Below are 16612 nucleotides of genomic sequence, written 5' to 3' on the forward strand. Positions count from 1 at the left end.
TCCTCCCTAGGTGTGGTGGATGTCCAGATTAATTCTGGGTTTAGTGTATTGAGCTCCTTCGGAGAGAAGATGGAGGGGCCAAAGCATCCCCACAGAAGCTTCCCCTCAGAAAACCCAGTGCCCCTCATGTGCCCATGAGCAGTTCGTGTACCATGCAGCCGTGCTACATAAGGGCACAGCATGGGGACCCTCCCTGCAGGCCATAGCACAGCCCTGTGTGGCAAAGGTCAGCATACCTGCTCGTGAGAGGTGAAGAGATAAGTCTTAGTGCAGCATTCAAGTCCTTCCCATTAAATGGGGACAGTACAGAGTTCCTCCTTCTCAGGAAATGTAAGGTCCTCAGACCCTGCAGAAGAGGGGACCACAGATTTAGTGACCAATAAATACATTCAACAGTTAAACAGATTATGTCAGTTGCAAAAAGATAAATAATAATCACGACACCTAATATTTACACACTTCTCCATACAAACCTATTATTTTTCTGTAGAGGTGTACAAATATGACCTAACCAGTCACCTGAGGACACATGGTCAAAGCCTTGGCTTCTTGATGAACTGCAGAAGTCTTTTTAAGCGTGACCACATGCTCCAAAGTTTGTTGCATTGAATCTAGGCAACACAAGTTTAGGTACACTTCTGTAAATACCTTGAGATAACTCAGAGCCTTGTATTAATTTAGGTGGCCTTCATGACACCTAAATGTAGGTGGGTTTGTGAGACCTGAAAAAATGATACATACTAGGTTAGGGGGAACTGTAATAATTTTTCAAAGACCAGTAATTTACATGTAGATTATAAATTTTTGCTGCAGTTTCAATTTCATGACAGATATAAACTACCCAGAAAATAAACTATCTGGTTGAAGCAATGATCTAGATAGTATGCTAGCTATCACCTTGATACACAGTGAGACAGAAAAACAGGAAGGATTTATTTGGAATTCATTTGGCATTACTGTAGGATTTTCTGCAAGGGAAAATATGCAGGTGTTTATGTAATTCCTTAGTTCTTTGAAGAGGTGAAATGTATAATTTAGAAAAAGCTCTTAGAAACACTTAAGAGAAAAATACTTTACTCATTACAGTAACTTCTTTTTTTCTAGATCATTCTTTTAGTCTCTTAACATATCTTAAAGCAAACACGGACTGCCAAATATTTTAATCAGAATACTTCTGATCTGTAATCTCTCTGACACAGATCCTGTCTTAATAAATCATTTCACAGTCTTGAAGAACCATTAGAAACAAACTACGGCATTTGCAGTCATAATATAAAGTTACTTGGCATTCCCGTGGGTGATATGAGAGGATAGAAAAAATGGTCAAAATTCAGTATTGATGCCTGAATATTTAAAAATTGGTGGATAAGGACTTGATTTGTTTGTCAGGCCATGATACTGGAGCTGATCTTAAAAGCTAGCATTAAATGTTATGAGAGAATATGATGAGGTGCATTCCTAGAGAAATCTGACTGAAGACAACAGAAATCACCCCACCAACATAATACGATTTGGCTGGTACTCAATGTTGTAAAATGCACACTGGGGATATCTCAGACCTTTCACACACCAAATACATTTTGGACACTACTTTAGAGATAAATAAATCAGTATTAGTCTTATTTTGCTAAAAAGAACATTTACTGACAGCATCTTTTCATATCTTCTCAGATTTTATGTTGGTGGCAAATCTTGCAGGTGGGAGAGTAAATACTCCAGCAGACATCTGCAAAATATAATGCAGTTCTATTCTGTTATTAAAACTACACTTTTTCTAGTGTTTTTCATGGCATTCTTTTGCTATGTAACACTCTGCTTTACTAGTATCCCAATATGTCCCTAATCAATTTTTCATCATGATTACCTTTGCCCACCTGACTCCTCACTTGCAGAGTCCTTTTAGCCCTTATTTGGGCAAGTTACACTTCCCTTTCTGTTTTAACTATAATGGGCAATTGTATGTCAGTCCCTTGTAGAGAATGGACACTGCACCTGCACCTGAGCTCCCACCCACACAACCAACATTGGCAGATTCTTGTGGTTCACATTTCTGTTACTGTGCCAAGTTCTGTTCTGTCATGTGCTACTCATCTCCTCCTGTTTTCTCCTTGAACATGTGCTCTTTCCTTCTTCTCCTCAACTGCCCCACCTTCCAGAGCAGAAAAAGGAGCTGCTCCAGTGGACATGGCCAGAGCCTGTCCAGAGTGTTCTCTGAGTCTGCTCCCACACTACTGCAATATCTAACCCTAGCACTAACTTGGAAGTCCTACCCATTTCTGGGCAAAGCCTACTGTTCATGTAATATGCTGGTTCAGCAGAGAAGTAGCAGTCTTTGAAGGGATTTAGCTGAGTTCAAAATGAATTTTTTTTCCCCATTTATACATATGAACAGCTGCAGACCTGTTTTAACATCCCCGCTAGCCAAGACAGGAGAACAAACAGAAAGCTTTCCAGGAGTGGCCTTCAACAAAAATAACAAAACTGACTTAAAAGGTTCAAAGCCACATAGGAAGACCTGTCCCTTCCAAAAACTGGAATAATGAAAAAGAACAATCCTGGTGACAATATTATTTGCTAGCAAACAGATCCAAGCTCTGTGTGACTTGCAACATGTAGTAGTAAATGCAATAAATGGCAGCATCTTATTTGCAGGAAACACCAACCAAAAATTTAGTACTAAATATTATTAGATACTAAAGAATTTGAAATCTTTGCTTCAGATATCAGCATCACTAATTACTGATTGCACAGAAAAATCACATGACAGGCTTGCTAGAAAGGTTTTATAATCTGATTCCAAATGAACAGTAATAAAATGTGAAGAAAAAGTTTGAAATAATGAAATAAAGCAAGTTATCATCAGTCCCACTGATTTACATCAGTATTTACCCACCATGAGATGGTTGGTATTTAGGGAAGTTTTGGTAAATATTTTACTGACTCACTTCTTCAGGGCATTTCTGTTAGAAAGAACCCTTGAAAAGGAGACAGTAGACATATTTTAGAGGAGCATGCAAAGGTAGTTGCAACAGAGGCACAGAAATAGAGATTAATGTGCAAGATTAATGAAAATTTAGATATCATCAGTTGTTTATCCGAAGTTTCCTTTCATTTAGAAACTAGGCTTACGAGATGATGTAACATCTGTCAAACTAGACATAACCATTGAACTCTCCCACTCCATCTTGACTCCTTCTGCTCTTTTCCTGTATTTCAGTGCTAGGTTGTACATGAATAGAAAATTATTATTGTGTTTTTACAATTCTTGGGAGTAAATATGTCCCAGTTTGGGGAAATCCTTTTATCTGGACCCACTTACTCAGCATCACGACAATCCGGTATAAAAATACTACTTACACTTCCAGCTGCTGCCACTGCGTCACAAAACAGACCAAAATTTTGTACACAACTTTGACTCCTATGCAGTAAACATAAGTTTCACAAACAGTTTCCTTCCCACCACTGAGAGAGAATTGCCTATGAAATTCAGACTGCACAAAACCAGAACAAAACACTTTGGAGGAGGAAGCCACGGTTACACCATAACTATTTGATGCTGCAGGGGGAAGAAGACATAACTTAACTTGTTCAAAGCACTTGTACTGAGCACCTTTTTCTTATCACTTATCCTGGGTAACAGACCTCATCCAATTGATCTTTAGTTGGATAAGTAATTTTCATGACCTCCTGGTCATTAAAGTGTTTTTCTCCTCTATCTGTCATTATACAGACTGAGGATTACAAAGTTTTATGAAGTCTTTGGGAAGGGGTTTTCCTTGCAAGCTTTTAAAAAAAAAAAAAGTATTTCATGATTCAAAGAAGGTGCAGTGAACTTTCATGAAGATTTTTTCTACTTTCCAGTGTTGTGGCTTTTTATTTTCTGCAAGGTAATACAAGCAAGAACAGTTTCTGGAAAAACACCTGAAAATACTGTGAACAGAATCACAGAATAATAGAATAAGCCAAGTTCAAAGGAACCCATCTGGGTCATCAAATTCAATTCCTGGCCCTGCACAGGACGCCCCAAGAATCACATAATGTGTCTGAGAGCATTGTCCAAACACTTCTTGAACTCTGTCAGGCTGGTGCTGTGACTGCTTTCCTTGGGGAAAGTAGTGCCCAATCACTCTCTGGGTGAAAATTTTTTCCTGGTATTCAACATAAACCTCCCCTGACACAACTTGGCGCCGTTTCCATGAGTCCTGTCACTGGTCACCACAGAGAAGAGATCAGTGCCTGCCCCCCCTCTTCCCCTCATGAGGAAGTTGTAACTGCAGTGGCTCCTCAATCTCCTCTTCTCCAGGCTGAACAGACCAAGTGACCTCAGACACTCCTCATATGGCTTCCCTTCAAGGACTTTCACCATTCTTTTGTCCCTCCTTTGGACACTCCCTAATAATTTAATGTCTTTTTCATACTGCAGTGACCAAAACTGACCCCAGCACTCGAGGTGAGGCTGCCCCAGCGCAGAGCAGAGCTGGACAATCCCCTCCCTTACCATATGGGTGATGCTGTGCCTGATGCTCCCCAGGAGACACTTGGCCCTCCTGGCTGCTGGCTCATGTTCAGGACATAATGTAAGGGAGGTAACATGGAGGAAGTCAGGAGATTGAGCTGCACTCAGGACTCTTGTGTCACTTCACAGACACTGCTGGGATACAGCTAGCAACCGGAGATGGAGGCCTGTATGGTTTCTATTATATTATTGTCCAAAACAACACTAGAAGATAAAAAGACACAGCTGTGAAGTACACTGTGATGGGGTTTCAGAAAAATAACTCCAGTTTCATATCTCAGTTGGGTCATGCTCACACAACAGGAATAAATATTTTGTAATTGAATCAGCTAAACTGGACTTGTATAAACAAGACCTGATAAAGTTTAAGTTTTGTCTGACAGTTTCCAATGTTCAACTGCAGCTTTTTTCTGAGAATTTCCTATTCCTGGAATTTATGAATTTTTCATGAGTCCTCTGATGAACTGTGAACACATAATGGGAGATTAGGTGATTGAAATTAATTCTTGTGTCCAGTTTGGAACTTAATTAGCTTGGTTTCAAACACTGAATTGTAAATGTACTGAGAGTATGCTACTCCAAACACTAATTATTCTATTTCTAAATTGTTCTAGGACTATTCAGTGTGTTTACATGCCTTGTTTACAAATGTCTCCAGGATTTTAAGCAGTTCAATTTAATAACCCCAGTAAAGACTAAGCTTAAAGGTCATCCATGTCAGTGTGATCAAAGTCTCTCTGTTCCTAAATGAGTGCACAATTCAGTGCAATGTAGCTAATACAATGAAATCAGTGCTGTCAAGTGATAGGCAAGCAAATCGCAGCCTGGGAGAAGGTCTAAAGGCAGAAGACCCAACCATTCCTTTCAATGTAATCCCAGTCATCCCACACTTCTGACTAGAATTCCCTCCACCCCCCCCCCCCCCAAAAAAAAAAATCCCAAATCCACCTTTCACCCAAAACAAGAAAAATTAGTCAAAAATCACTAGCAAAGGATGATGTGAATGCAGTAATCCATCTATTATTAAAGCACCTACAGACTGCCTAAGCAGAATCTCACTTTTTTTCCTTCCCCAGAATGGCATTTTTAATGTGAATATTTTTGATTGATTTTCTAGGAGGACAAAACCTCCACAAACCAGAAAGCAAATGTAAAAAAAAACCCTATTTCAATATTTAAATTAAGCAGTCTTGCTGCCTATATTAATAAAATATAAATTATAATTTCTCATGTTTGCCTAGAAAAAATATGCATATTTAAATTTCTGGGTGCAAGGAAGGGCTTAGGGGTAAAACGACTGCTGGAAAAAGATACACTGACCTAAAGGTAAGAAGAGGAAAAGTGAGGATGTATCCCAGAGACTCTTCCATTTCCTGTTGCCACTAAAGGAAAGGACAAGAACTAAGAGGGTTCCTGCCTGCTGCTGGCTGGCTTTGTATATTCCCTGGCGTTTCACTGCTTCAGTCTTGGCTCAGCAAGAGTTTTCTCACCCAGGCATCTGTGTCAGTTAATAGCAGTAAGACCAGAAAGAGATAACTCAGCAACATCAAGGCAACTCTCTTCTCTCTACAGGAAAGAAGATGTGGAATAGAATTAGATGCCAAAAAAAAACCTCAAGCCACCTGTCCATCCACACTGAGAAAAATCTGTGCAAGGAGCAAGCGGACACTTTTCTGCCTAACAGAATAAGCAGATTTTCTAAATTTGAACACCTCTGACAGCATCATAGTTCATATAGCTGTGTTGAAGGAATGAGACTATGAAATCTGCCTGTGGCCATATCTGAGAACTCTCCTGCAAATGGCCCATGCCTGCGTTAGCTACCTCCTTCAGCTGGTGGAAGTGGGTGGCTGTGTGCAGCCTGCCTGTTGGAGTGGCCTCTGCAATGACCAAGCTCCATGGAATGCTCTAAAGGGCTAGGGCAGAGAAGAGCATGGCCCAAATGGGGACATTCCCAGGCACAGCTTAACTTATTACTGGCACTTACACAGCACTGATGTCTTTTTAAACTAGCATGCTATACCTGCCTTTTTCAGGAGGCAGTCACAAGTGACCAGCAATCCGGTTACAAACAAGAGGTGCTTGCAAGGAAAACTAGAGGTGCTCACTCTGTTGAGCTCAGGGATGAACTGCAGGTTTTTGGGGGGTACCTGAGAAGCCAGTACCCCTCAACAGCATCACAGACACCTTAACATGGACTCCCTATATCATCTTCTAATTTCGCTCTATGGAACTTTGTGTGACAACACTTAAAAATTCTCAAGATCTAACACAAAAGTGCGTGTACTGCAAACAGCCTCTCAGCAGCTATATTTGCATTCATTGTTTCTCCTTAACCTGAAACCTCAGGTTTAAATAACTGTCAGCTGATATTATCAATGTTTAGTTTATGAGTCATTCAGCCAGCACAATGGGCAGGGGAAGAAAACAGCACCTTTACAACACATGCCCTAATTTTTCTGCTGCCATGGGGAGCAGGAGAAGCAGAGAGGGCACAGGAAGGATTTGTATCCTGAACAAAAATATATGTCCCAGCCCAGAGTTCTACCTGTTAGGCACACATAAACTCATAAATCAAGTTATGAACAGAACAGCAGGAAAACAGCTCTGGGACATTAAACCAAATGTTTTGGTATAGTTTCAAGTTGCAGCACGAAACTTTCTGCTAACTTGCTTCCTATTTAAATTTGGTCCTTCACACAAACCACAGATTTCTGTAAGTTGTTTTTTTTTTTCTTTTTTTTCCCCATCAGTGAGTCTCCAGAAATTGGAAAAGAGGGGAGGGAGAGAAAAATCACTGCTCTGGATTTGGTTTTATACAAAGGTCATGTAAAGAAGGAAATGTCTGCCCTCCCACACACATGTGCTAAGGACAGTTTTGCTAAAATTAGCCACTGGTAGAAAAAGCACAGAATCGAGCTGTTCTCACGAGTCTTTCTCTTTTCAGCAGAATTCTGCACCATCCCAGAGCCCAGCAGACTCAGCCTTGCCGGGTGTTGAGCACCTCGTCTGGCCACTAGCTCCAACAAAAGCAGCAGAGAGCAAGGCACAGTTGCCAGTCTCAGATTGCACAGATATGCCCAGACTAGAATCATCTGGGATGCATTAGACTGGGAAATCTCTCGTCTGTGCTAGCATACCTGCTTTTTATTCAGGGCAAGTGTCATTGAAACAAGATTTATGTGTTTGACTGCACTGATAAAATTGTCTACCAGAATCTGGGTTGGTCACTCTTATCTCAATATTAAAATTAAATATTCCTATGAAAACTAACCTTGACTTTTGTTGCACAAAGTAAATAAAAAACTATTTGTTTTGTTTAAAGTGGTGAATTGCCGATATCAGTATAAAACATAAGGACTGGAGTGGAAAATTTTGCATTATGGCACTAGGTGATTATGTTTTATCTGTGCTGCAAAATAATTTTCGTATTCTCCATAAATTGTTATAGCTTCTAAACCTGATCACAATTTCAACAGTAACAGACCAAAAGCAGTATGCAAATACTGATTTCCTATCTCATGTTCAGGTCCTGCTAGCAATTGTTCAAGTACAAGCATATTAGATTTATGAGTGTTTCCTTAATCTGCATTCTTTATTCAGAGATGCAGACCCTTGCCGACACCTTTGTGATGTCTGGTTAACGTTCAGGGCTTCAACCTCTTTCTTGTGTTTTCCAGCACTTCCTTGCTTCAGCCAAATCAAAACCACAGGCAGCACTGCAATACTCAAATTTTTGCCAGACAAAAAACAGCCCCAGAAAGTTCCACGGCCTCCCTGTGTGGTCAGCTGGAGCAGGCAGACCCTTCCTAGGGGCACTTATTTTCACCATCACCACCCCCACCTCTCCAAAGTAACACACATGGGATTAATTGTCCTCTAGACACGCCTATTTAGCCTCATTGACTATAAACGGGGCTTAGGTGACTAAATGCATTTCTCAAAATAGGCAAGATGAATCTGTTACTGGAACCTAAGCCTCAAGGAAAAAAAAAAAGAAAGAAAAAAATTACCTTCAATAAGAACACGGTCACCTTTTCCTTTAAAAGCCCTACTCTGTGGACCCCATGGGATCATGCACCAACTGGACACTCTACAACTGCCCTGGCTTCCAGTTATTTCTGGTGCAGGTCTTGTCCTTGATTTTTGACCTTTTGGAGCCCCCTTTGTGTTAGGTAACACAGCTCGCTCACTTTCCCCAAAATGCACAGGAGAGTAAAGCAGGAAAGTGAAAGCAATAGCAACATACCATCAGGTACGGAAAGAGTTAAAGACACAAGGAGCAGGAAAGCTGTCTTTCTTTAGGAACTCCTACAGTTTCAGTCACTTATTAAAAGAGGATTTATATTTCTGAAGTCAAGATCTGTACTTCCCCTCTCTGCCGAAGCCATGTGTTTCTTGGCCAGGCTGTGATGAAAAGGGCCCTCCCTTGCCCATTGCCAGCCAGCGCTGACGCCATCCTGTTATTCTTTTTCACCTTGCACACATGTTGAGGCTTCTCTGTGGAAGTCTTGCTGAGACACACATCTCTTTGTCTCTTGTTGGTCTCTGCTCAGGAGGCCTGTTTTTTTAATCCCAGATTTCTTTGCTCATTGCTCAAGCAGGAATGTTTCCAGGATTTCCGTGAAGGAGGATCCATACATGTAAATAATGCAGTTCACTAATGGCATCCAACCATCCATTAAAGCCAGAAGTCATTTCTATGGAGACGGGGTTGTACAGAGCTCTAACTAGGAGGTCTTGCTCTTGTTTGAAAAGTCAGACATACCTAACTACAACTGATCCAAGCAGGAAGGTCAGGAGGACGGGCCACTTTTGCACCACAGCAGGATTTGGCAGGTGGATGTGGAACCAGCCACAGGGTGATTTAGCTGCAAGAGGCACCTCTCCTACCTGCATTTCTAGAGAAATGCTGCAAAGGCTCAGTGTCTCTCAACAGTACTTCTCCCTATTGGAAGGGAGAGAAGCAGAGGCCATCCTTGAGGCTGAATTTAAAGACATGGCTAGGGATTGTCTAGATTTTTTTTACCTGCTGGTATGCATTCTTGGCTGATCTGTGCATGTCAAGCATAGATGGCTACAAATGAACTCCTCCAGCCACTTCCCTTTCCCTGGCCAGGTCACTTCCATGTATCCCACTCTGTTCTCCCAGTAAAGAACGCATCTTTCACAAATGGGCATCACCATCATTTGCCAGAGGAGGTTGAGCTAATAGGCAGCAAGAGCACTGCAGACCACTCCCAAGATCAGCTCAGATATGATGCAGGTGTAGCCACAGGCTTTCCTTGTGGGAAGGAGAGAAAATTGGATAGCTGTATGTTATGTGTCTCTGAGGTTTTTAGAGTGACGAGAATAAAGTGAAACAAGATTAAGAGGCATGTTAGGCCGTCTCTGACAGATCTTTTCCACTTACTGGGAAGAGTCTTCCACTGACCTCCTGGGAGGTTCTGAGCCCCTGAGGACTCCACAAAGAGGCTAAAATTTTCAGCCACAAATGGCACTGTTTTCTGAGCAAGGCTAAGCTATCCGGGAAGGTATCCGTGCAGCCTGTTGCTACTGATACTGTGAGCAGAAGACGGAAACAGTGGATCTTTTGTTTATCAGCCCTCTACAGTGTACAGCCCCTTTGTGAATAATAAGTCACCTTTCTGCAACTCTCATACAGTGCAATGCAACAGTTTCAAGTCAGCTCAGTTAAACTGAACCTGTAATCAATAGATATCAGTGAGTTAAAATAGTGCTGACAAGAAAAATGTCTGTACAAGGAAATTCTGAGGAGCACAGTGCAAGAATAAGTTAAACCAGGGAGGACATGTTCTTTCTAATAAATGCAAGTTACTTTTGGCTGGTCTTCAGATCTCAGGTTTACTGCTCATACTATGGAAATCATTATATCACCTTATCACGGGCTCAGATGAAGCAGTGCTTACTCATGCTTGCAAAGCATTTACAGATTAGAGAGAGCAGGGCCTGTAAAACCATAAAGAATACCTTGTTATTATTATTATTTGACCAGAGCAATAGGGAAATAGGCTTTAAAAATGCTTCAGCTCATTAGTTCATAACTATCTTTTAGTAGCTAGAAGTTTAGCTGACAATCTAAAAGCAAAAACCAGCAAGCTGCAAGGTAGCAGGTTCAGACTTCGTTTGTCTCAATATAGGCTTATTTTTTTGCCCCTACCACGGCTGGTAATTACTTTTAACAGTGTTTTTAATCCAAAGGGAAGAAGTAGATGTAGAGGTAAAGGTAAGAAGTAGGTGTAGAGGTGAAGGTAAGAAGTAGATGTAAAGTAAAAGCAAATGAATCTAGGACTCATCCTGAAATATCTGTGTCCAAAATGTTACCCTCTAGCCCACATCCCAAGCTGCTATCTTTCTCCCTGCATAAGCTTTTGGGGTCTCATTAATGCACCAGGCAAGTCTACACAGCGGAGGGCTGCTAGAGATCCTGAGGTAGCTTTGAGGAAACTGGCTTTTCTACGTGGTGCATTGCAATGCCATGCACGGATGCTAGCTTAGATCCCAGAGGCAATACAGCCTTGTCTGTATAGCAAAGCACCCACACTAATTAGCCCTGCCCCTGAGGATGTTGCAGGAACGGAGCTAATTAGGTATGCTGAGAGGCACCCCTGTTAATTAGCCCAGGGAGAACAGAACAACACTAACAGAGCTTCCGATCATGGCATTAGCTCCGGGATCTCTATAGTGTACTTGGCTGTGTAGCATAGCTGAGCCCACAGCTCTCTTGAGCACCATCCGAAGAATCTAAATATCTTCTTTCAATCCAGCCTCACCATCTGACCCTGCTTTTGCAAGTATTCATAGTGGTGTTTTTCTCTTGATGGTAGGAAAATTAAGTAAATAGATTCAAGAGAATGAAGGAAAAAAGCCAGTAAAAACCACACTACAATAATCTAGTGTTATTAAATTCAGCTACAGGTAGCGACATGCCTGTAGGGAAGCACTGGATATTCCTAACCCGTTTTGATAAAAGGCATACTCTGGCTAGTGGTGCATGTTTTGCAAGCAGTGTATCTCTAAAGGTACTGTTAACTCAAGCCAACTCAGTCACAAACACAGATTATGATATACTAAGTTGTAGCCATGCAAGATTTTCCATTACAAGTTCAGGGCTGGATGAAATCATTTAGGCACAGGTACACACCTAGGAAAGATGGGCAGCACTTTTATGCCCTTCTTTCTCCCCTGGCCTGCCCCATGCATTAACACAGGGCTGTTCTGGCTGCTTCTCCCACCTCCTGTCTGCAGCAGACCCAGCTCACCAAGGACCACTGCCCATACTGTGCACAGCACATGTGAGGCTCTCACCAGCACCAAGCACTGCTCACAGCTATGCCTCAAACTCCCAGGGTTGCTATACAACAGCACAGGGGTAAACAACACTCTGTCTCCACTACAGCCAGCACAGATAGGAGGAAGGTGATGTGACTATTGTTAAGGGAACATTTCCAAATATCTTTCCAGCCACTATATCGTAGGTACATGTAAAAAGGCTGAGTTTGTGCCTTTCAGAGAGAAAATGTGTGTGCTTTGTGCCATTCCAGGAGGGGGTTTTATGGTTCTTATTTTTGCAAAATGGAGCACAGTGATTTCCAATTACCTTCCAGGCATGTGTGCAAAGGCACCCATTTCTTTCCCATATGTTTCAGAAAAATGTTTTTGCACATGGGTAACTTCTGAATAGGATATAAGCCCTTAAGTCCTGGTTTGAATTCTTGATCAAAATGCAAAAATGCATGGTGAAACTTTAAATCAGCCTCAAAAACTTATAACGCGAATCTGCTGGAACAGTTGAGAAAGCCAAAACTTTCAAGAAGTGGATATTAGGAAATCATAAATACTAGAGAAGGCAGAAGTTTCTTCTAGAATTAATGTTGTTGCAGTAGAGATAATACTAAGGTTTCTTCTAAAGATTGCTACATTTTAGGTATATAAAAGCAAAAAAAAAAAATCTGGCTCTTATCTTTCAGGTTCACAAGAATTTATTATTTTGATACAAAGGTGGGGGAGGTATATGTAATATATCTGAAAATCAAAGTTCAGTATTTAATCTTTACTTCTTATCCTTTAGAAAAAAAATCTTTAAAAGTATGGTTTATGTAGCTTTATGATAATTGTCAAAATAATATAGTGTCCTATAGCATTTACTAATGCAAACTGGTATCTCACACAACCTTGACTTTACAACAGAGGTTCTGGATGTATACCAGACACACAAAATGGTCATTAACTTGATATGATATGAGAAAGGTGTTGAAGTGAATAACTTATATAGTAGTAATAGTGGTTCTGTCTACTGACATTTTATCTTGCTTTTGAATGGCAAAAAAGATACTTTAACATGCCTTGTCTCTGGGCAACTTTAGAGTGACCTAGAAACTTCTCAGTTTCAGAGTTCAAAACAGGCCCCCTCCATTTATACTTGGCTGGTGCTCAGACCAAAGTTGCAATACATCACATTGTCTCACAGAGACCTAGAAAATAGAAGAGACTGAAATCCTAGGCAGGAGCATCCCATAACTCTATAAAAGTTTATGCTGTGTCCCAAAATAATGAAAATACCCCAACTCTGTTTCCAGCTATATAAATAGCTCAGATTTTCAGCTCTACTGCCAGAACTTGGCTAATACCCTTCAGTTTGTTTGTCCAGTTTTACATCTACCAATAACTATTTTCTCCACTTCTATCTATTCAAAACAAAACCTGAAGCACAAAGGTTATCAACTCCCAAAACCTCTTGTGCGTAGATAGACCCACAAGGTCCCTGTCAATGAACAACAGCTAATCATTCATTCTCATTATACTGGCACATAAATCTTCTGAGTGACCAGGGAAATGGGAAGCCTGCTACCCTCATAACATTCCTTGCGTGCCTGCTGAAGGCGTTGTGTCTATACATTGCCCACGACTCCCAGAAACGTGGAGTTAAGAATAATTCAAGAGACATAAGAAGGACTAGGAGGGAAGGATAACCTGCACATAAGCTTTGCCAAGAAGTCCTCAAAACTAATTAATTGACGTGGTTATGAAAACAAAGTAAAAAGCCTGTGATGCTAATCAGTCTTATTTCTCAGAGGCTGACTGGCCTTAGTATAGTTTCGCATGTCATCAAAAAAAAAAGAAATTGTGGTTAATGCAAGAGCTTATAATCTTATTCAACTTGAAAGCCCTTAAAGATTTTCTAATGGAGGTGCTACGTAGACAACAGTTTCATGTTTCTTGAGGTATTCTGCACTCACCTCTTCCAACCATTCACAGAAACTAGAGGTCCAGCAGACAACAAGCTGACATTCACAGAGATACAAGGTCATCTGTAAGACAGAAAGGTCAATCGAGTGTAAACACGGCATTTAGCAAAAACAGCATGGTCCAGATCTGCCTGACGTGTCCATACAGGCATGGCCAATTCCTTTTGTGCAAAGGAAGAGCTGCCATTTCATATGAAAAAGCATAAACCTCTATCTGCCCTCCAAACTCTAGAATTATAAATAGTTTGAGTGACAAATACTTCTGTCACAGTGTTCGGGATACCTTCAAAAGATATTCCCAGCACTGTATATGACTAACCAAAGCCTGGCAAAGTTCACCCTTATAAATATATCCTGGATAAGCCTGTTGGTTTGAACAGGAATTTGTGTGTCTGTGTCTAAAGGAAGAAAAGAAACAGGAAGGTTGGTCATGTCAGTCACTTGTACATTTTTCAAGCTGATTGGTAGAGTTTAATATCTATGCTTTGACAGTAATAAGAGCACTGAATTCTAAATGTTGTGTATTAAGTTGCACAACAGGTTTTATCACAAAAAGCTGAGTAGTCTTGATGAATGAAGTTTCACATGTTACTGTTGAAAAAAAAATTAGACATTATTTGCATAGATTGCATTAAGTTGATTGTTTCCCACCCCTCCCAAGTATCTCAGTACCTTAGAAATAAATTATAGTCAGAAAGTTATTAAAATAAAATGTTTTAAAAGTCCTGAAGTAAATTTCAAACCACAAGACAAAGCAAATAGCACTGTAGTCTATTTTCAGACCTCCTCAAAGTTATTCATATTCTAGTTGTCAAACAATCATACAACTCCCAGACATCTTTCTTTTCCCTGAAATCCTGCTATGGAGTCTTCCACAGACACATTAAATTATTTCCTGTTCAATATGTTAAGAAAGAAGAAAGAAGCAACCACCCTTGACTCACATGTGTTTCTCTTTAAGAAAAAGGGTCTCCACAGTTCAACAAGGCGAATAGTTTTCTGTAAATGAAGTCATGCTGAGATCTTTAAAGCACCTAGGATTAGAAAAGCTGTATTGGTAGCAATGTCATTGTCACACAAACTAGAAATACTCCTTCTCACCCTGTTTTTTTAATTCCAGCCTTCCTGGGACAGTGTCTCAACCTGTACAAACCAGATTCTCTGCTAAATTTACAACTGTGTTGAGAAACGTGTCACTGCAGAGAAGCACAAGGAAAGCTGTGTGAAATACTAAGGGTTTAAATGCCCTTTCAAAAATATTTGTTGTCATTCTGACCCAACTGGAAGAAAAAGGGAGACGAAACATTTGCAATAGCAGCTTGCCTGTGTTGGTAGAGCCTGAATATGGGATTTTGCCTGGTTTATTTTAAGTCTGAGCAGCTAGCAGCTGGAGTATGTCCCACATGCTAACACTCGGAATTCCCCAGGGAGAAGGCTTGTTTCAAATGTCCACGCCAGCCCTCCAAAGCTGGTCGTCTTTGCGCTTTATTAAGTTTATGTACTCCATCCTTGCCTCAAGTCTCGATGGAAATGCACCTATTCTGAACAACTGAACGTCCTTGCCAGCTTCACGTGGACTGGTTTTGATTTAAATGCAATCTATGAACAATATCTACTTGCACACGCATACACACCCCAGGCAGATACTGAACAGACGCAGCCTTACAGACTTACACAGCAGCTGTGACAACAACTGATGTCACCTCCTTTGCAGAAATTTCCACAAGCGTCTTCCAAAGGCCAAGTTAAATGAGATAGAGCTTATCAGTTTCTTTAAAGTGCTCTGGATGAGACCAGTCCATGTGACCCCCTTCCTGGCCACGGGGGTGTGGTATGTCACAGTTCCCCTATCAGCTGGCACATGGTGGTGGGAGATATGAGACAGCAGAAAAGTAGTAGTAACAACATCACCCAGACTGCTGAAGACAGAGCGAATACGCTGAGTAACTTCAGTGTGTGCTCACTTACTTTCTGAAAACAGGTGGAGGGTTTTCAGCCCTGACTTCTGCTTGCACATCCTACTCGGCACAGATGGGTGGCAACGTTGCCAGCTATGCTTTGGAAAGGCTATGGTTCGTTAGCATCGTATTAACGCCTTTAGCAGTCAGTTGCAATTTTTTTTTTCTTCATGGACTTATCCCTTCTTTTGCATATTCTGTGAATAAAAAAGAAATTACTAGCAAGGATGTTTTTCCAAAAGCAATTGCTTAAGATAAATTCCCTGCCTCAGTTCTTGCAACAGAAAGATTAGAGAATTTCAGGAGATACACTCTTCAGTTTTACTGCTGGAACTACAGAATGTTGCCTTCACTCTCTTTAATCATTATTAAATAATCAGTTGTAAAGAGTTCATTTTTAAAGTTTCTCACAATAATTACTTTTAGTCAAAACACCAACTAGCCAATAACATATTAACAGAAACAAATATGTAATATTTGCAAAACATCTCAATACCTCATACTTGGTAGGACAAAAAGACTTCTTACTTGAAGTAAATTAAAAACATAGCCATAGTGTTGAACATTGCATTCAGCAACTTGCAGTTTTCACCCCAGGGCTCACCCAGTTTCTCTACATGGGCTTTTTAACACAGAGGACAGCCTTAAGCTCTTACCCCAAGCTAGTTACCATATTTTGGTTAACAAATGTTGGTAATGCAACAATTTTCTTTGTGAATGTGCGCTTTCAATCTCTGAATTCAAATTCTTGCACCAGCATAGTTGAAGTCACACTAGATCACTTGAGCATGTCCCTTGTAAATTGTGTTATTGGTGCAAGAGTTTCTGGAATACAGCAGCACGATGTAAAAGTTCTGGCTCTAGCACAG

At 40.7% G+C, this 16612-nt stretch overlaps 1 protein-coding gene across 5 annotated transcripts in view; it reads right to left on the reverse strand.

Annotated features, from left to right (window-relative positions):
* LOC309570393 (uncharacterized protein) overlaps positions 1-15641 on the reverse strand; it is a 32330-nt gene extending 16689 nt beyond the window's left edge. For 2 of the 5 annotated variants that reach the window (XR_014226250.1, XM_082277154.1), the window contains exons 1-3: positions 14730-14941; positions 13777-13848; positions 237-346 (exon numbers count right to left, since the gene is read on the reverse strand). Coding sequence is in view for 4 of the 5 variants with exons in the window: in XM_082277154.1 (XP_082133280.1) it covers positions 237-346; positions 13777-13848 (182 nt within the window). In the remaining variant the exon portion in view is untranslated. Of the gene's footprint in view, positions 1-236; positions 347-13776; positions 13849-14729; positions 14942-15459 lie in introns of those variants that run through there. The other 3 variants (XM_082277155.1, XM_082277157.1, XM_082277156.1) reach the window with 3 other exon arrangements.
* Positions 15642-16612: the final 971 nt, after the last annotated feature.

Source organism: Coloeus monedula (assembly GCF_965178545.1).
Source record: "Coloeus monedula genome assembly, chromosome: 2".
NCBI lineage: Eukaryota > Metazoa > Chordata > Aves > Passeriformes > Corvidae > Coloeus > Coloeus monedula.